We start from the raw sequence: 21,216 nt of genomic DNA, 5'->3' as shown, positions 1-21,216 counted from the left end.
ACACCGGTGTGTTGGAGAGCCATGCCACCACATCTAGGCCTCTATATAAGGAACGACACAGCTGGGTTTTCTCCACAAATCTGCCTATCGCCTGATGAAGCTGGTTGTAATTACTGTCGAAACGTCGTACTCAGATTGTAAATGTTGTGGCTTGGCTCTCCAACACACCGGTTAGTGCTGTACTAGTGACGAATTGGCCACGTTCTGTTTACGTGACAAACCTTACTAGTTGGCTGTGTCGGGTGGTGGCGGGTTTGACGACACATTTATATATTTGCGCGATCTAACCCAAAAAACCTCTATTATAAAAGTGACATCGCCCAAATGGCAATATGAATAGGGTTATTTGTCGTGCCACAAGCACTGTGTGTGGTTCATGCAGACTTGATGCCTTACAAAAGGCGTATTTAGTGTTTGAGCATCTGTTTAATGCCAGAAAGGCTACCAAAAAAAACCTACTCTTAATTTTTATACTGGCTAAAGATAGGTCCCACAGATATTTAAATAAGATACGGGTGCTTCTCTCTCCCTCTCGCTCTCGCTCTCTGAATAGCACCGTCGGAAATTTATTAAATTCGCTCAATTAAATCAATTCAATGCATTTGAACACGCGTGGCTATTTGTCTGGGTATTGGTTGAAGTCAACGTGCAGGTGATGGAGTGACGGCTTCCAAGCGCCTACGCAGAGTACTGAGGCTTTACCATGGCTCCTGCCGCTCCTGCTGCTGCTGATGATGATGAACGGAATGTTATTTGTAAAGGGTGTATGCTGTCATCGTGTTTGTTTTGTACGTGTAATCGGTTTCACAAACGTTGTTAAACTCGAACATTAAATCCCTCCTCTTAGATCTGCCGTCACGTTCCCGAGTCTCGAACAACAAGAGCCACGCTGTGTTTATCTTATTGCGCCTCCGGTTAGTGCTGTTTGCTGCTGGCCGCTTTGACCTATTTGTTATTGTTTGGGGAAATCTGTGCTCAGCAACTGTGGAAAACAATCGAATGAACACACACACACACATTGCGATGTATCAGAATGTAACTTTGGCAGGCAGCCCAGTCAACTCGATGGCGTGAGCTCGTGAGCCACGCAGCATAAGTGGTTGCGTAAGTATCGTGATGGTGGTGGTGGTCGTTGTTGTTACAGTCGTGCGCGTGCGTCTCTCTTTGTGTGCGCGCGCGCGCGCGTGACCGAGTGGGGAGCGGTCTTGCCGCAGTGGTCAACGCGCTGAGCCACGCGACCCCCTGGCCACCCCGAATTGCGATTCTCGGCTCGGGGTGGGGGTGGGGGGGACGACGACGACGCCGGGTGGCGTTGATTTGGACCGGTTCCTGTGCGTGCCCTTTAAATGAGTAAGCCGGTGCCGGTGTGTGAAAGGCATCGCCACTAGGGGAGACAAAGGCGGCCGAGCGTTGCGGTGCTTGCCTACCCCCACCCGCTCGTGCGCCGTACCGACCTTCGCGGAGGTCGCGAGCAGCACTTGCCCCAACGGTCGGCTAAGGCTATACGGGGGATCTTTGTCTTTGTTTTGTGTTATCTAAATGGTGGGGAGCGTACAGACGCCAGCGACCAGGATGAATCGATTCCCGGATGATTCGATTCCCACCCAGGGCGGTCGGGCGGGCGGGCGCTCTTCACGGAGCACGTGGGGAGTTTTGATCGCCACGGTTTCACGGCTGCATCCGAACGCGTACAGCGGGCACGGGCTGGGGGTGCTGGTGGTGCTGGGGGGGCTGGGGGGGTCCTGGGGGTGTTGGGGGGGTGCTGGGGGTGTTGGGGGGGGGTCCTGGATGTGCGTGGCCTGATTGGGGCACCGCGCGTGCTGTGTCTCTGTGGCTGTGCTTGCGCGTAACGCATGGGCAGTGGGGAGCGCTACGAACCCGGGTTCGATTCCCGCTCACGGCCAACACCGGCGACGATCATCTAAAAAACAGGTGCGGGGACTCCCCTAGGTCGACTCAGCACTCAAATGCGTACCTGGTGCGGTGTACAAATGTCGCCACTAGGGAGACAAAGGCGGCCGGGGGTGGTGCTGGCCACCCACCCCCTCGTGTGCCGTGCCGGCCTTTATAGGTGCTCGCTAACAGCACTTGCCCCTACAGTCTGTTAAGGCTATACGGGGGGTCTTTGTAATACGCAGGTTGTGTGTTGAATACACACGTTGTGCATGCATGTGTACTACACGCGTGGTGTATAGGTGCACAATACATGAGTTGTATATATGTGTGTGTGATACACAAGTTGTGTGATGCACAAGTTGTGTGTGTGTGTATATATTATTTATAAAAGTATGTGTTGTCTGTCGGTCTGTCTGTGTGTGCCTGTCTTCCTTAAGAGAATACAAATGTAGAAATATATGATTTCCCCCGGGCAAGTTGTATATATTTGTATATCATACTCAAGTTGTGCATGTGCATAATACTCAAGTTGTGTATGTGTGTACAATACACAAGTTGTACGTGTGTGTGTATATAATACACAAGTTGTGTGTGTAAAATACACAAGTTGTGCGTTTAATACACAAGTTGTACATGTGTGTGTATATAATACACAAGTTGTGTGTGTAAAATACACAAGTTGTGCGTTTAATACGCAAGTTGTACATGTGCGTATGATGCTCAAGTTGTGTGTGTATAATACTCAGGTTGTATTTGTGTGTATAATACACAAGTTGTGTATGTGTGTATAATACACAAGTTATGTATGTGTGTGTGTTTAACATATCAAATGTGTCTGTCTGTATGTGTTTTACAAGCTGCCGTTAGCGAGCGCCTATATAGGCCGAGGTGGTCACAGTGTTTAATTGGTGCTTAATTGGTGTGTTTAAAGCCTGGCCATAATTGGTCTTTGAGGTTGGCGAGTGTGCGCGCGTGTCTGTGTGTGTGTGTCTGTGTGTGTCAGTGTGTGTCTGTGTGTGTCAGTGTGAATTACTGTGGCCTCTAATTTGATGTATTTAGTCTAAGCGGCAGTGACAGGCACGTATACGTCTCCCTCCCTACACGTTGAGTCATTAATATACAGGGGACATTTATAGAAACACTCGCCTAATGAACGACATTGGTGGTGAGTGAGCCACGTGGAATTCAGTATGGGTATTATTTTATATATAATGTATATGTGTGTGTGAATGTTTAGAATAGTGTATCGTACAATTTCTCATTCAAAGTGCAGCATGGATTTGTTTTTGTTTCATATATAAATGACGACAAATTGGGCCAGGCACGAACATATCATCAGCAGCAGAATCATCACCAGCAGCAGGCTCATCAGCAGCATCAGCAGCAGCAGAATCATCATCATCAACAGCATCATCAGCAGCAGAATCATCATCATCACCTCCGATGAGCGCGATTGGCTATGTACGGTTGGCAAGAAGTTCAACATACGTAAATCGCACTGCGGACAATTTTATCATTGCGGTAACGCGCCTTGGATTATAAATCTGTAGAAGATACGATCAGTCGCAGTGATGTATCTCCACTTTATGCGATGCTGCTGCTGCTGCTACTTTTGCAGTGGTGCACAAACAACTTTCCCGAAACGTCGCCTATATTATTATTACGTTCAAGGCCGCGCTCTTATTGACGAACGAGTCGATGTATTTCATTTTTTTGCTGATCTATTCACTGATGGATGACCGCCCCCCCCTCCCCAAGGCGTCTCGGCCCCTCTCGCGACGCGAGAAATCCGTCTCGCTCCTGGCGCGACCGGCTGATTAACATCGCTTCGTATCCGCGATGGCTGGACTTGCTAAAACACAAAGATGACAACAACACCCCACCCCCACGGAGCCTTAGCAGACTGGAGGGGCAAGTGCTGTTAGCGAGCGGCACTGTGGCACACGAGGGGGTGGGTGGCCAACACCACGCCGGGCCGCCTTTGTCTCCCCAGTGGCGATGTTTTACACACCGCACCAGTTACTCGTTAGAGGCTGAGTCGACCTAGGGGAGGCTCAGAAACCGGTTCAGATAATCGTCACTGGTGTTGGCCGTGAGCGGGAATCGAACCCAGGTAACTGGTTCGTAGCGCAGCGCGCTAACCGCTACACCCCCCCCCCCCACAACTACTAACAAAGACAAAGATCCCCCGTATATCCTTAACAGACTGTTGGGGCAAGTGCTGTTCGCGAGCACCTATGAAGGTCGGAACGGCACACGAGGGGGTGGGTGGCCAGCACCACGCCCGGCCGCCTTTGTCTCCCCAGTGGCGATGTGTACACACCGCACCAGGTACTCATTTGAGAATGAGTCTAACACACACAAACACATCACTTTATTTCAAGTTGCACGGACGCCTGTAGATGCACGCATGCGAATCATTTGTTAACCCGTACACGTAAAAAAAACCACAAAAAATAGCAATTGTGTGCGTCTTAATTGCACGCGATGTATAGACGATCGAAAACGAGTGAGCTGACGTCTACAGTTTCCACGATGTTCTTCTGGAAGGCCAAGCGAGCTGTGCGTGTTTGCGTCAATATTCGTGGAACTGAGCACGCGCAAAGACGGCGCTCGCGTTAATGGGGGCCTCAAAAAAATGTCGGGAACGGGCCGGTCTGATGGGTTTCACCACGTGCCACCAGCAGCAGTAGCGCTGAGCCCAGTCATTCGCCACGACGTGAAGTGAGACAGACGCGAAAGCCGCAAGAACGCGGAGAGGGAGGGAGGGAGAAAGACCGCTCCTGGTGACGAGTGGGCATGTAGCTGTGTGGTGCTGTGTGTGTGAGTGTGGTGCTGTGTGTGTGTGGTGCTGTGTGAGTGTGGTGCTGTGTGTGTGTGGTGCTGTGTGTGAGTGCTGTGTGAGTGTGGTGCTGTGTGTGTGTGTGGTGCTGTGTGTGTGTGGTGCTGTGTGAGTGTGGTGCTGTGTGTGTGTGGTGCTGTGTGTGTGTGGTGCTGTGTGAGTGTGGTGCTGTGTGTGTGTGGTGCTGTGTGAGTGTGGTGCTGTGTGTGTGTGGTGCTGTGTGTGTGAGTGTGGTGCTGTGTGTGGGCGTGGTGCTGTGTGTGGGCATGTAGCTGTGTGTGGGCATGTAGCTGTGTGATGCTGTGTGTGTGTGGTGCTGTGTGTGTGTTGTGCTGTGTGTGTGAGTGTGGTCCTGTATGTGTGAGTGTGGTGCTGTGTGTGTGTGTGTGGTGCTGTGTGTGAGTGGTGCTGTGTGTGTGTGGTGCTGTGTGTGTGTGTTGCTGTGTGTGTGTTGCTGTGTGAGTGTGGTGCTGTGTGTGTGAGTGTGGTGCTGTGTGTGAGTGTGGTGCTGTGTGTGTGTGGTGCTGTGTGTGAGTGTGGTGCTGTGTGTGAGTGGTGCTGTGTGTGAGTGTGGTGCTGTGTGAGTGTGGTGCTGTGTGAGTGTGGTGCTGTGTGTGTGTGGTGCTGTGTGTGTGTGGTGCTGTGTGTGTGTGAGTGTGGTGCTGTGTGTGTGGTGCTGTGTGAGTGTGGTGCTGTGTGTGTGGTGCTGTGTGTGTGAGTGGTGCTGTGTGTGTGTGGTGCTGTGTGTGAGTGTGGTGCTGTGTGAGTGTGGTGCTGTGTATGGGTGGTGCTGTGTGTGGTGCTGTGTGTGTGGTGCTGTGTGAGTGAGTGTGATGCTGTGTGAGTGTGGTGCTGTGTGAGTGTGGTGCTGTGTGTGTGTGTGGTGCTGTGAGTGTGGTGCTGTGTGAGTGTGGTGCTGTGTGTGTGTGTGGTGCTGTGTGTGTGAGTGTGGTGCTGTGTGAGTGAGTGTGGTGCTGTGTGAGTGTGGTGCTGTGTGTGTGTGGTGTTGTGTGAGTGTGGTGCTGTGTGAGTGTGGTGCTGTGTGAGTGTGGTGCTGTGTGAGTGTGATGCTGTGTGTGTGTGTGGTGCTGTGTGAGTGTGGTGCTGTGTGTGTGAGTGTGGTGCTCTGTGTCTGTGTGGTGCTGTGTGTGAGTGTGGTACTGTGTGTGTGTGGTGCTGTGTGTGAGTGTGGTGCTGTGTGTGAGTGTGATGCTGTGTGTGTGTGGTGCTGTATGTGTGTGTTGCTGTGTGTGTGGTGCTGTTTGTGAGTGGTGCTGTGTGTGAGTGGTGCTGTGTGTGTGTGGTGCTGTGTGTGTGTGAGTGTGGTGCTGTGTGTGAGTGTGGTGCTGTGAGTGTGGTGCTGTGTGTGAGTGTGGTGCTGCGTGAGTGTGGTGCTGTGTGAGTGTGGTGCTGTGTGAGTGTGGTGCTGTGTGAGTGTGGTGCTGCGTGTGAGTGTGGTGCTGTGTGTGAGTGTGGTGCTGTGTGTGGGTGTGGTGCTGTGTGTGGGTGGTGCTGTGTGTGTGAGTGTGGTGCTGTGTGAGTGTGGTGCTGTGTGTGAGTGTGGTGCTGTGTGTGTGTGTGGTGCTGTGTGAGTGTGGTGCTGTGTGTGTGTGGTGCTGCGTGTGAGTGTGGTGCTGTGTGAGTGTGGTGCTGTGTGTGTGTGGTGCTGTGTGTGTGTGTGGTGCTGTGTGAGTGTGGTGCTGTGTGTGTGTGTGGTGCTGTGTGTGGGTGTGGTGCTGTGTGTGGGTGGTGCTGTGTGTGTGTGTGGTGCTGTGTGAGTGTGGTGCTGTGTGTGTGTGTGGTGCTGTGTGTGTGAGTGTGGTGCTGTGTGTGTGTGTGGTGCTGTGTGTGTGTGGTGCTGTGTGAGTGTGGTGCTGTGTGTGTGTGGTGCTGTGTGTGTGTATGTGGTGCTGCGTGTGTGTGGTGCTGTGTGTGTGGTGCTGTGTGTGTGTGGTGCTGCGTGTGAGTGTGGTGCTGTGTGAGTGTGGTGCTGTGAGTGTGGTGCTGTGTGTGTGGTGCTGTGTGTGTGTGTGGTGCTGTGTGAGTGTGGTGCTTTGTGTGGGTGGTGATGGCCACCCCCTGTGTGTTGCAGTGCCGGCCTTCATAGGTTCTGCTCGCTAACAGCACTTGCCCCAACAGTCTGTTCAAGGCTACACGGGGGGGAGTAGCCTGGAACAGACCGGGGAGCGGTGGCATAGTGGTGAGCGCAGTTGCCCTACAACAATTTGAGTTCACGGTGTTGTCGATACAAGTACACCAATGTTAACGCAGCAGTAGCAGCATATTTTATTTAAGTAACGTAACACAGATAAGTGGACAATTTGCCTCCTTCAAATTTGCGTCTTCAACAATTATACATCATCACTATTATAATGACGTGAAACACCCAAATATAAAATCCCTGGGTTAGATATTCCACGAAGCTCACGGCCCCCACCCTCAACCGCATCCACCGCACAAACCACGGCAGTGGATGCGGACAGCTGATGATGCACAAATGGAAAAATGTAGACCTGTCTGGTGGTGAACGACTGTGGTGAAGAACCAGTGGCATCTACATCTGCAGAACGTGAAGAACCAGTGGCATCGACATATGTAGAACGTGAAGAACCAGTGGCATCTCCATCTGCAGAACATGAAGAACCAGTAGCATCTACAACTGCAGAACGTGAAGAACCAGTGGCATCTACATCTCCAGAGCGTGAAGAACCAGTGGCATCTACATCTGTAGACCGGACCGTGAAGAACCAGTGGTAACTACATCTGCAGAACGTGAAGAACCAGTGGCATCTACAACTGCAGAACGTGAAGAACCAGTGGCATCTACATCTGCAGAACGTGAAGAACCAGTGGCATCTACATCTGCAGAACGTGAAGAACCAGTGGTATCTACATCTGCAGGACGTGAAGAACCAGTGGCATCTACATCTGTAGACCATGAAGAACCAGTGGCATCTACATCTACAGAACGTGAAGAACCAGTGGCATCTACATCTGCAGAACGTGAAGAACCAGTGGTATCTACATCTGCAGGACGTGAAGAACCAGTGGCATCTGCATCTGCAGAACGTGAAGAACCAGTGGCATCTACATCTACAGAACGTGAAGAACCAGTGGCATCTACATCTGCAGAACGCGAAGAGCCAGTGGTATCTACATCTGCAGGACGTGAAGAACCAGTGGCATCTGCATCTGCAGAACGTGAAGAACCAGTGGTATCTACATCTGCAGGACGTGAAGAGCCAGTGGCATCTGCATCTGCAGAACGTGAAGAATCAGTGGCATCTACATCTACAGAACGTGAAGAACCAGTGGCATCTACATCTGCAGAACGTGAAGAACCAGTGGTATCTACATCTGCAGGACGTGAAGAACCAGTGGCATCTGCATCTGCAGAACGTGAAGAACCAGTGGCATCTACATCTACAGAACGTGAAGAACCAGTGGCATCTACATCTGCAGAACGTGAAGAACCAGTGGTATCTACATCTGCAGGACGTGAAGAACCAGTGGCATCTGCATCTGCAGAACGTGAAGAACCAGTGGCATCTACATCTACAGAACGTTAAGAACCAGTGGCATCTGCAGAACGTGATGAACCAGTGGGATCTACATCTGCAAAACGTGAAGAATCAGTGGCATCTACATCTGTAGACCGTGAAGAACCAGTGGCATCTACATCTGCAGAACGTGAAGAGCCAGTGGTATCTACATCTGCAAGACGTGAAGAACCAGTAGCATCTGCATCTGCAGAACGTGAAGAACCAGTGGCATCTACATCTACAGAACGTTAAGAACCAGTGGCATCTACATCTGCAGAACGTGAAGAACCAGTGGTATCTACATCTGCAGAACGTGAAGAACCAGTGGCATATACATCTGTAGACCGTGAAGAACCAGTGGCATCTACATCTCCAGAACGTGAATAATCAGTGGCATCTACAAATGCAGAACGTGAAGAACCAGTGGCATCTACAACTGTAGACCGTGAATAACCAGTGGCATCTACATCTGCAGAACGTGAAGAACCAGTGGCATCTACATCTCCAGAACGTGAAGAATCAGTGGCATCTACAAATGCAGAACGTGAAGAACCAAGTGGCCTATACATCCACAGGAGATGATACAACTCTTAAACCCATTCCCCGTGTTTAGTGTGCATGCCGTACAACACGTTTGGAATAGACAGGAGTCCCGTAAAGTTGGACTGTACGAACCAAAGCGACTTACGAACAAACCTCTGAAACCTTAACGCGTTCGTAAGAAGAGGAGTCCCCGTGTCAAATATTGTTTTTAAAAAATGACGTTACCCACTCCCCCCCCCCCAAAAAAAAACAGCGTTGTGGCGAAACTCAGCTGCTCCGTCCCTGGTAGAACGAGGCGAGAATTGACATCACTCAGTGGTGACGAGGGCCTTGTTTGTGTTCACGTGTCGTGTCGAGCCGCTGCGCACATATGCAAGATATCCTGCGGTATTGTACCAATGCGTCGCGTGAGTGTTCGCAGGGAACGCGTTTGATGTGTGAGCGAGTGTGTCTGTGTGTGTTTGTGTCTGTGTGGTGGAGGTGGGGGAGGGGGTGGGAGCGGTGGCGCAGTGGTTAGCGCGCTGCTCGCTTGAAACCGGCCACCGGAGTGATTCCCCGCTCGTGGCCACCAACATCAGTGACGATTATCTGAATCGGTGTTGGGCCTCCCCCTAGGTCGACTCAGCCTCAAATGAGTAACTGGTGCGGTGTGTAAAACATCGCCACTGGGGATACAAAGGCGGCCGGGCGTGGTGTTGGCCACCCACCCCCTCGTGTGCCGTGCCGGCCTTTGTAGGTGCTGCTCGCTAACAGCACTTGCCCCATCAGTCTGTTAAGGCTTAACACGCAGTAGGCTTTCGCGACCAATATCATCCATAATACAGGATTTTAGGTTATATCGCGTAAATAATGTCTTTTTTTGGGGTTAGATCCCGTAGATAATTCAGGGTTTTTTTGGGTTAGACCGCGTAAACAATACAGACTTGTTTGGGTTACATCGCGTAAATAATACTGATTTTTGTTGGGTTCAATCGCGTAAATAACCCAGTATTTTTGTAGGTTAGATGGCGTAAATAATACAGGTTTGTTTGGGTTAGATGGCGTAAATACATCCCTGTATTATGGAGTAGGCGGGCTTCCCCCACCCACCCTCCGCTTTCTATCGGCGTTAGCGTCTCACTCCACGGGAGGCGAATTACTCGGTTAACCGATGGCGGTGGTGGAGGGGGGGGTGGTTGTGAGCGTGAATCCCATCAGACCTCCGCGCTCTCAGATTCGAACATTTATAATTTGTTATTATTTGAATGGACCTTTATTTGTAGATGTTTAACGAGATTCTCGCACCCGGCACGCGCGTCACATGCAGTATTTACACAAATTCAACTTCCTCGCGATGCCCGTGGGCTCCTGGCCAGTCGATCACGAACAACCTACCCCAAGTCCATCCCCGGCCCCCAGCGAAATGTCCAGCGAGGAACGAGGCCCTGGCTATGAACACGAGACTCGACTACATTTGTGACACACACACACGCGAAATGTCCAGCGAGGAACGAGGCCCTGGCTATGAACACGAGACTCGACTACATTTGTGCCACACACACACGTTTGTTTCAGCTGCCCGGACAAATACAACAAGCAAAGGTCCCCCGTACAGCCTTAACGGGCTGTTTGGGGCAAGTGCCGCTGCCGCTGCTACTGCTGTGTGTGGCCACCAACACCCCCGGTCGCCCTTTGTCTCTCCCGAGCGGCGATGGTCACACACCGCACGAGGCTGAGTCGACCTTGGGGAAGGAAGCCTTGGACCGGTTCGCCACTGGGGTTGGCCGTGAGCGAGAATCAAAGTCGGGACGCCAACTCGCACACACAGAACGTAGCCACCCCCCCCCACCCCCGTATAGAGTGTGGGTAGCGCATCGCTACGAACCCCGGCGAGCCAAGTTCGACTCTCGCTCACTGCCAACGTCGCTGGAAAAACAAAATCAAAACCGGTCCCCTTTAGATCGACTCGGCCCTTAAACGAGTTAACGGCAGCTGGCGCGATGCGTCACCGTCAGCACTCGGGAGAGACAAAGGCGGCCGGGCGTAGGTCTGCCCCATAACCTTCCGCGAGTGCCGGACCCAGATTGGTGCTCGCTCCCAGAGCCCACTTGCCCCGAGAGACGAAGGAGGTTACTCGGGGGATCTTTGCCTCCCTCTGTGAGTGTGTCGTGTCGTGTGTCGCCTTCGGGTCAGAGTGGGGGGCGCTAAGAGGTCAGCGCGCCGCGCTACGAACCCGGCGACCCGAGTTCGATTCCCGCTCACGGCCAACACTCAGTGACGATTATCTGAACGGGTCATGGGCCTCCCATAGGTCGACTCAGCCTCAAATGAGTACCGTGTGTGTAAAACATCGCCGCTAGGGAGACAAAGGCGACCGGGCGTGGTGCTGGCCACCAAGCCCCTCGCGTGTCGTGCCGGCCTTAATAGGTGCTCGCTAACAGCACTTGCCCCAACAGTCTGTTTAGGCTATCCGGGAGGGTTTTGTCTTTGTGTGTGGATGTGATAGTTTGTGTGTGTGTGGATGTGATCGTTTGTGTGTGTGTGGATGTGATCGTTTATGTGTGTGTGGATGTGATAGTTTGTGTGTGTGGATGTGATAGTTTGTGTGTGTGTGGATGTGATAGTTTGTGTGTGTGGATGTAATAGTTGTAATAGTTTACGTGTAGTTTGTGTGTGTGTGGATGTGATAGTTTATGTGTGTGTGTGATTGGCTAAGTGTTCTCATTGAGTAGAGTGTGTGTTTAAAGCGCGCGCGTGTGTGTATTAGCCAGTTCGTGGAAGTGGATGTAATAGTTTATGGCTGCATTTGTGTGTGTGTGTGTGTTGATCAAGTGTGAGTGTCTATGAGTCTAAACTCATAGAGCAACCCGCGTTACGAGTTTAGATTCCCGCTCACGGCCAACACCAGTGGCGAATATCTGAACCGGTCCTGTGCCTTCCCGGCCCTTAGGTCGACTCAGCCTCAAATGAGTACCTGGTGAGGGGATTGGTGCTCGCGACGCAGCACTTACCCCAAAAACACTCTTTAAATTAAAAAAAGTAAATCCGGGGGGGTCTTTGTCTTTTGTGCGTGTGACCACCATCCCTTTCCTACACCCCCAACATCTCTCTCTCTGTCTCTGTCCACAGACGTGGAGAAGCTGCAGACGGGCAAGGGTGGTGTTGGTGGTGGTGACGACTTGGGGGGGGTGGTCGGAGCGGGTCCCGGTGGCCACGGGGTTGCGCCTCCCGCCGCCTCCGGCGGCGGCGTCGAGGACCCGTCCAAGAAGAAGCGACAGCGGCGGCAGCGGACGCACTTCACGTCGCAGCAGCTGCAGGAGCTGGAGGCGACCTTCCAGCGCAACCGCTACCCGGACATGTCCACGCGGGAGGAGATCGCGGTGTGGACCAACCTCACCGAGGCGCGCGTGCGGGTACGGGCGGTGGTGGAGGAGGAGGAGGAGGTGGTGGTGGTGGTGGTGGGGGGGAAGTGGTGGGGGGAGGTGGGGGTGGGGGGAGGAGTGACGCACGAATGGGCAGATTTTATTTTTTTTTCTGCTGGAGGAATCCGATGAGCTTCGAAGGCTCTTTGTGACGTGACGGCACGTCGCAGACGTCACACGAGGCGCGTGCTGTAATGCTGAACTTCTTTCGCACCGTACGTAGCCAACCGCAGGCAGGTGCGGGGTGAAGTTGGGTGGGTTAAGTAGAGGTGGGAGGGGGGGTTAGTGGGGGGAGGGGGGTAGTGGGGGGGGGGTGGTAAAAGTACCGCGCATTGACACAAATCAGTGCGTTCGTGGTGGTGGAGGGGTGTGGGAGGGGGTATTTGTGGGGGGAGGGGAGGGGGAAAGTGGGGGGGGGGGAGGTGGTGGGGTGACGCCAACGAGCACACGCACGGCTCACGGCTGGTGGCCCCTTTGTCAGACGCCGTACGACAGAAGAAGAGGGGAGGGGTGGGGGGCCGGGGTGGAGGGTAGGGGGGGGTGCAGTGGTGGGGGAGGAGGAGGCCATTGGGGGCAGGGGGAGGTACGGGCGATATTGGGGGAGGCACTCCGCGGTTAATCGGTTACCGGTAATCGGGGCCGAATCTTTGCATCCCTGCTGATGGTGATGACGTCTGTGATGATAATGATGATGTCTGTGATGATAATGATGACGTCAGTGATGATAATGATGAAGTCTGTGATGACGTCTGTGATGATGATGACGTTTGTAATGATGATGTCTGTGATGATGATGTCTGCGATGATGACGTCTGTGATTATGATGACGTCTGTGATGATTATGCCCGTCTGTGATGATGATGATGATGACGTCTGTGATGATGATGATGATGACGTCTGTGATGATGATTACGTCAGTAATTATGATGACGTCTGTGATGATTATGCCCGTCTATGATGATGTCTGTGATGATGACGTCTGTGATGATGATCATGATGACGTCTGTGATGATGATGACGTCTGTAATGATGATGATATCTGTCAATGACGAGAAGCCTATCTCTGCGTGACTGCTGCTGTCAGCCGTCAGTCGTGGAGCGGCGATGTGTTTGGGGGGTGGGGGAGGTGGTTACATTATCTCAGAATCACTTTGATGGTGACCGAATAGAAGACTTCAACAGGAACTTCTGATGGGGGTCTTGTTTTCATAATGCACAAAAGCGATGTACTTTTGACAAATGTTTGCGTGCCGTTTGATACTGCTGATGACACTGATTGCGCCGCTGCTGATGCTGTTGGTGCTGATGATGAGGATTATGATGCCACTGCTGCTGCTGTTGATGCCGCTGCTACTACTGATGATGGTGCTAATGGTGCCCTTGCTGTTGCCACAGCTGATATTGCTGCTGCTACTGCTGCTTAATGTTGTTGACGATATCGCTGCTGCTGATGATGATGATGCAGCTGATGATGATGTTGCTGCTGCTGATGATGCAGCTGATGATGATGTTGCTGCTAATGCTGCCGATGATGATGTTGCTGATGATGATGCTGCTGATGATGTTGCTGACGCTGCTGCTGCTGCTGCTGTGTACAAGATGCGAGCGCGCCGCTGCCAGGAGCGACGCGTCGCGAGTGCGCGCGCGACGTCTCCGCTTTCCCGGCAATCCACGTCGCGCGCGCACTCGCGCCGAGAGATAAAAATAGAGACGGGGGAGGGCGGGGGGAGTCCTCGGGGGAGACGTGGGGGAGACGTGGGGGAGACGTGGGAGAGACGTGGGGGAGACGTGGGAAGACGTGGGGAGACGTGGGGGACACGTGGAGGAGACGTAGGGGAGACGTGGGAGAGACACGCAGAGACGTGCGGGAGACGTGGGGGAGACGTGGAGGAAACACACAGAGACGTAGGGAGACGTGGGGAGACGTGGAGGAAACACACAGAGACGTAGGGAGACGTGGGGAGACGTGGAGGAGACACACTGAGACGTGGTGGAGACGTGGGGGAGGGAGAAATGGAGGAGACGTGGGGAGACGTGGGGGAGACGTGGAGGAGACACACAGAGACGTGGTGGGGGGGGGTCTAAAGGCTAAGACAGGGAGACTGCTTTACAAGGAGACCGAGAGTCGTGGTGGTGGTGGGGGGGGGGGGCAGGGTTGGCTCTGTGCCGCATTCACGGCGTGCGGAGCGAAGCGGCGCCCCCCCCCCCCCGTGTGCTCTGCCCCCCATCCCCAGTGCTCACCGCCCTCTCCGCGTCTCTTCCCTCCCGACGTCTCCCCAACACACACACACGTACACACATACACACACACATACACACACATGTACACACACACATACACACATACATACACACACATACACACACACGTACACACATACATACACACATACACATACATACACACATACACACACATACACACACACGTGCACACACACACACGTACACACACGTGCACACACACATACACACACACACGTACACACACACACACACGTACACACACACACGTACACACACATACACGTACACACACACATACACGTACACACACACGTACACACACACACACGTACACACACGTACACACACACACGTACACACACGTACACGTACACGCACACACGTGCGCACAGATCTGGTTCAAGAACCGCCGCGCCAAGTGGCGCAAGCGCGAGCGCAACCAGCAGGCGGAGCTGTGCAAGAACGGCTTCGGGGCGCAGTTCAGCGGCTTCATGCAGCCCTACGAAGACGTCTACTCAGCCGCCAGCTACGGCTACAACAACTGGGCCAAGGCGCTGCAGCCCTCGGCGGCGCCGCTCTCAAAGAACTTTCCCTTCTTCAACTCGGTCTCGCCGCCGGTCTTCTCGCCGCCCTGCACCACGGGCATGGCCGCGGCCGCCGCCGTCGCCTCCTCGTCCATGATGCCCCAGCACCACCCGGGCATCGGCAACCTGAGCGCCTCGCCCGTGGCCACGAGCCCCGCGTCGGGAGCCAGCGGCTGCCCGTACGCGGTGGCGGCTCACGCGGCCGGGGCCCCCGCGCCGCCCTACGTGTACCGGGGCGACCCCTGCAACTCGAGCCTCGCCAGCCTGAGGCTCAAGGCCAAGCAGCACCACTCCAGCTTCGCCGGGTACGCGGGGCTGCAGGCGCCGCCGTCCAATTTCAGCGCGTGCCAGTACGCCGTGGACCGGCCCGTCTAGCGTGCTCGCCGTGGTCCTCGGTGGGCGCGGGGGCTCTGGGGAGAGGGGGGTCTTAGGGGGGGGGGGCTCTGGGGGAGGGGGGGGGCTGCTCACCCCCGGTCGGTTGGAGGCGCTGACCGAACGTCGCCGATCTGTGCGAGGCAAGCCACGCTGGTGGCGATGTGGCCCTACCGCTGCCCCCTTCTCCATCCCCTCCCCCACCCCTCTCCTCCACCGAATCCCCGCGATGATCATCGTCGCCTACGACCACAACCACTACCACCAACAACAACAACAACCACCACCACCACCACCCACCGTCCCATTGGGCCCTCCTCCTTCTTGACTCGGCGCAAGGAGTGGGGAGACAAAGAAGGGCGAGGCGGCTCGCTCACGTCCTCACGCACCCGATGCCTCGCTCAGCCAAGCGCCTTCGCTCGCACTACAGCTCGCACGAACGCCGTCACTCGGCACGCTTGGTCGAGCTCATCGACTCACTCAACAACTTTCACTCAACAACTCTCAACAACTCTCACTCAACAACTCTCACTCAACAACTTTCACTCAACAACTCTCACTCAACAACTCTCACTCACTCAACAACTCTCACTCACTCAACAACTCTCACTCAACAACTCTCACTCAACAACACTCACTCAACAACTCTCACTCAACAACTCTCACTCACTCAACAACTCTCACTCAACAACTCTCACTCAACAACTCTCACTCAACAACTCTCACTCAACAACTCTCACTCAACAACTCTCACTCAACAACACTCACTCACTCAACAACTCTCACTCACTCAACAACGCTCACTCAACAACGCTCACTCAACAACACTCACTCAACAACTCTCACTCACTCAACAACTCTCACTCAACAACACTCACTCAACAACTCTCACTCACTCAACAACGCTCACTCAACAACGCTCACTCAACAACACTCACTCAACAACTCTCACTCACTCAACAACTCTCACTCACTCAACAACACTCACTCAACAACACTCACTCAACAACACTCACTCAACAACGCTCACTCAACAACACTCACTCAACAACTCTCACTCAACAACACTCACTCAACAACTCTCACTCAACAAATCTTACTCACTCAACAACTCTCACTCAACAACACTCACTCAACAACTCTCACTCAACAACTCTCACTCAACAACACTCACTCAACAACTCTCACTCACTCAACAACGCTCACTCAACAACACTCACTCAACAACACTCACTCAACAACTCTCACTCAACAACGCTCACTCAACAGCGCTCACTCAACAACTCTCACTCACTCAACAACTCTCACTCAACAACACTCACTCAACAACTCTCACTCACTCAACAACTCTCACTCACTCAACAACTCTCATTCACTCAACAACACTCACTCACTCAACAACACTCACTCAACAACTCTCACTGGCTCGCCCATGCTCACCCACTGACCGCTCGCTCTTCAGCTCACTCTTCTGCTCACTCGCTCGCTCACTCTTTCAATATTCATTCCCTCACCTCCGGCGTGCGCGCGATGGACTTTGGTTCTGTAGCTTAGAGCACAGAGAACCACTGCCTCCATAAGCTTCCATCCTACTCTCCTCCTCCTGCTGGTGGTGGTGGTGATGGTGGTGCTACTGCTGATGGGTGCTGGTGTATTGATGGTGATGGGACTGGTGTGGTGATGGGGCGCGTCGTGGATAAGCTGATGTACCCCCCCCCAACTCCATCGCCATCACCGCCCTCAGGGTGGTGATGGCGGTGAGCAATGGAGCAAAAGGCCGGATACCAACGAACATCACCACCACCATCACCGACATCACCCCGCTCTCCGTGATGGCTGTGCGTTGATGGGAGAGTGACGGAGAATGACGGACAGTTAGAGAGAGCTAGAGAGAGAGCGGCGCTTGTGAACATCGCCGCCACCGCCGCTGACACCGATAGCGATGGTGTGATGATGGAGGGGGCTTGTGAGGCACGGTGACGACGGACCGGACGAGACGTCCATGAAACATCACCGCCGTCACCGCCATCACCGCCGTCACTGCTGCCCTGCACGTGGTGGAGCGATGGACCAGTCAAGAGACAGACGCCCACGAACATCGTCACCTCCCCTAGCCGTATCGTCTGTTCTTCCTGACGCCCCTCGAGAGAACAGGACGGGGGGAAAAGGGGGTGTAATGATATGGGGGGGTGAGGGGGCCCCCCTACCCCCCCCCCCCCGAGCCTCTGTGACCCCCGCAGTGAGAGTCGAGTCATGGGGAGACGTGATTCATACACGCGGCACAACCGCGTGTGTAACAGCCATTACCTGTGTGGATGTGTCACTGTGCGTGTGTGTATGACTCTGTGTGTGTGTGTAAGCGTGTATTTGTATGAGTGCGCGTGTCATGGTGTACGTGTCTGTGTGTGTATGTATATATATGTATGTTTGCTAGTCATCTCAGTCAGTCGACCCATAACACCTGGGACTGTCCTGTGACCTGCCAGCAGCGAGCCTTACACACTTCACGTGACAACCTCAAAGTGCACCTAGCTTGGCACAAGCGGTGTGGCGGCGTCACCGCCACGCCGTGGCGAACTGCGGCTTTGTTATCTTCTGGGTGTGCGCTTGAGTCCGTGCGTGTGCGTCTTTGTAGGCGTTTATGGAGAGTGGTGGTGCAGCGGTCAGCGCACTGCGCTACGAACCCGGCTCTCCCGAGTTCGATTCCCGCTCTCGCAGCCAACGCCTGCGACGAATGTCCGAACCGGTCTTGGGCCTCTCCTAGATCGGCTCGGCCGTAAATGACCACGTGGTGCAGTGTTTAAACATCAGGATTGGGGAAACATGGGCAGCCGGTTGTGTGTCGTGCCGACCTTCATAGGTGCTCGCTAACAGCACTTGCCCCGACAGTCTGTTGCAGGCTATACGGGGGATCATTGTATTTGTTGTGCATGTGTGTATGTACAGACTCGGCACAGTAGGGGGTACAGCTGATGCATCTGTCAGTCACCTCAGTCAGTCGACCCATGGCACCTGTGCCTGTCCGGGAGACCTCCGATGAGCGAGAGCCTTCGACACTCAATGTGCACCTAGCCTGGCACAGGCGCCGCGGTGACGTCACGGGCACTGAGTGGCGAATGGCGGCCGCTGTTGTTGTGCGTGCCCATGTGTGTCTTAGTCTTTGTGTGCGCGCGTTCACGTGCGCGCGCGTTTTGAGTTTGGCCTTCATAGGTGCTCGCTAACATCCCCTGCCCCAACATCGTGTGTAGGCTACACGCCGGCATGGGGCACCTTTGTCTTTGTGTACGACTCAAACCCCCCCCCATCGTCACCCGCAGAAGGCGGTGGCGTGACCTCCTGCCGACCGAGTTCTCCGCCACTGACACGCGGCACTCGACGTGCACCTAGCCTGGCACCGCAATGACGTCACGAGTCGTGTCACCCCTCCCGCCCCCGCGGTGTCGCGGTTGTTCGGTCTCGACTGATCGTAAGCGAACTTTCCACAGTAGTATGGACACGTCGTCGCTTGTTGTGTTTTGGGGAGGCGGGGGGGGGAGGAGGAATCGGTTATATTTTTTGAGTTTTGCAAAATAGCGATAATGACATTAGCGCGGGAGTGATATTTAAACAGTGGGGGTGTGTGGGGGGGGGCAATGCACGGCGGAGGGGTGTAGAGATCACGCCTTCCACTCTGCGAATAACCGCGTCGATTCAGTGAAGGATCGATTATATTACGTTGTTGCCATTGTGGTCTATGAGCCAATCACACGTGAGGTATTTGAATCGATAAATCTGTGTCCGCGCGCATGGGTCGATGCATGTGTTTCGTGTAAGCCGCTGTTTGAATCGATTAATCGTTATTTGCCCGGGCCCCTTCCAAATGTTACAAAAAAAAATCGCTCCCTACAATCCCTGCGTTACCCCATCGTGTGCACGTGTGTAAGAGGAGGGTGGGGGGGGTATAGTGAGATGGTGGTAGATGTGGGGGGGGGGAGCAGATACACGCGCCCCCCAATCCACCCCCCCCCCCACCTGATGTCACCACCACCACTACACATCGCCATCGCTTCCTTCCCTCCGCCAGATCCCACCGTAGTCGCACGGGCGATATCCCGTGACCCCTCCATTTGTCCTCTGAAGCCGACTTGACATAGCCGAGCGATCAGTCGCATGCAACTCGATTGAATGCAACTCGGTTGGCGTGCAAGAGACTCGCTTGTAATGTGGACGTCTCTGCAACCGGTTGCGAGCAGTTGGGCAACCCCCCCCCCCCCGGGCATCCCCCCCCCCCCCCCCCCCAGATTCCTGCTACTCAATGTCCAGACTCCACTCTCAAGCGGCGATCCGCTCGACGATTCGCAGCCACGTGCTGCACACTTTGTGGAACTCTGATTGGTCGTTACGATGCTGATGCGGGTGAGGGGAGGGGGTGGAGCTAATCAAAGGGGGCGTGACTATGCTGTCAAGCGGGGGCGGGGTCAAACACGAGCCACGCCCGTGCTAATTGTGAAACTTCTTGCCCAGATGTGAACTCGGATGGAGTCCAATTCCACTCATGATAGTTTTAGATTGGAGGGGGTGGGGTGGAGGTTGGTTTGGATGCACCCCCCCTCCTGCACCAGTACACACACGCACAACACGTATTAGATGGTGCCCCTCCCCCCTGAACCCCTTTACTGTTACATAAAATCGCCACTGGTAGTTGGTGGTCGTATCCACCCCCCCCCCCCCCTCTAACACAGACACGGGAGCAATGACCTACCCGCCCCCTTCGTTAGCCTATACCCTCGTTACCCTACGTTACCTTACCCCGTTACCCACTTCGTTACGCGAGCCCCGTTACGCGACCTCGTCTTAATCTCTGCTTCCTCACGCGTGCTCGCCGCGTACAAAGTGAATCGATGACGACGATGACGACGATGACGATGATGATGACGACGTTTGGCAAGAAGTCCTCTCGTCACCCGTGCGCGTTTGCTTGAGCGCGCGTGTGTGCGCCCAACTCCACCGTGTGTTGAACACATCGTGACAACAACAACAACCACACACACGCGCGCAAAATATTAAACAAACAAAACCACGGACTATCTAAGTGTTCACCAGTCGGGGGGGAGGGGTAAGACTTTATCCTCTCTATTTCACGATGATGATGCTGATGATGTTAATGATGATGTTAGTAATTGCTGATGATGATGATTTTCTGGGGAGGCTATGTACATTACAGGCATAACGGTTTATAAACTCGCTAGCAGACGCTTTAAGATTATCAGCGATCCAGTCCTCATTTTGTTTTGTTGTATTTTCTTTCTCCTTCCAAACTCATTCCACGTTTTGTGTTGTCCCCAGCATCGCTATAATTTACTAAACAAACCGACGAGCAGAAATAACAAGGATAACGACGACAGTTACCTGTATTTATTTTTTGAAAGTCTTCTCCGTAATCCAATCGCTATCGATACATTTTTACATTATGTAATAATTATTATTACTAGCTACGCGCCCTTGTAAAAAAAAAGCGGTGGACTAGTTGCTGCGCGTGCTCTCCTGTCGCCAGGACCACCTGGCCATTGTGAATGCGGGAGATGTCTAAATGAAGATGAACTTTCAGAGATGCAGGGGAGGGTGACGGGGGGGAGAGTTAGACCTGACCTGGCAGCTCAGCCCCAGTGGTTATGCCAAAGGTTGCCACCTCCACCGTACAACAACAAAAACGGGACGTTACGTGGGTAGGAATACAATCAATCTCCCCAAGGACAGTAGGTGGGAGAATTACATGTCAGTGTCTTCGGGTGGTGTGTTTAACATAACAT

General features: G+C 53.6%; 1 protein-coding gene across 2 annotated transcripts in view; it reads left to right on the top strand.

Annotated features, from left to right (window-relative positions):
- PITX1 (paired like homeodomain 1) overlaps window positions 1–19,209 on the top strand; it is a 149,950-nt gene extending 130,741 nt beyond the window's left edge. For both annotated transcript variants that reach the window (XM_076073244.1, XM_032969150.2), the window contains 2 exons: window positions 11,932–12,215; window positions 14,864–19,209. In XM_076073244.1, the coding sequence (XP_075929359.1) occupies window positions 11,932–12,215; window positions 14,864–15,430 (851 nt within the window). In that variant the 3' untranslated portion in view covers window positions 15,431–19,209. The remainder of the gene's footprint in view (window positions 1–11,931; window positions 12,216–14,863) is intronic.
- The last annotated feature ends 2,007 nt before the right edge of the window (window positions 19,210–21,216 follow it).

This window comes from Petromyzon marinus, chromosome 41, assembly GCF_048934315.1.
Source record: "Petromyzon marinus isolate PM22_M1 ecotype Great Lakes invasive population chromosome 41, UKy_Petmar_22M1.pri1.0, whole genome shotgun sequence".
Lineage (NCBI taxonomy): Eukaryota > Metazoa > Chordata > Hyperoartia > Petromyzontiformes > Petromyzontidae > Petromyzon > Petromyzon marinus.
The sequence above is the reverse complement of the archived record's forward strand: the minus strand, read 5'-3'. Positions and strand labels throughout refer to the sequence as shown.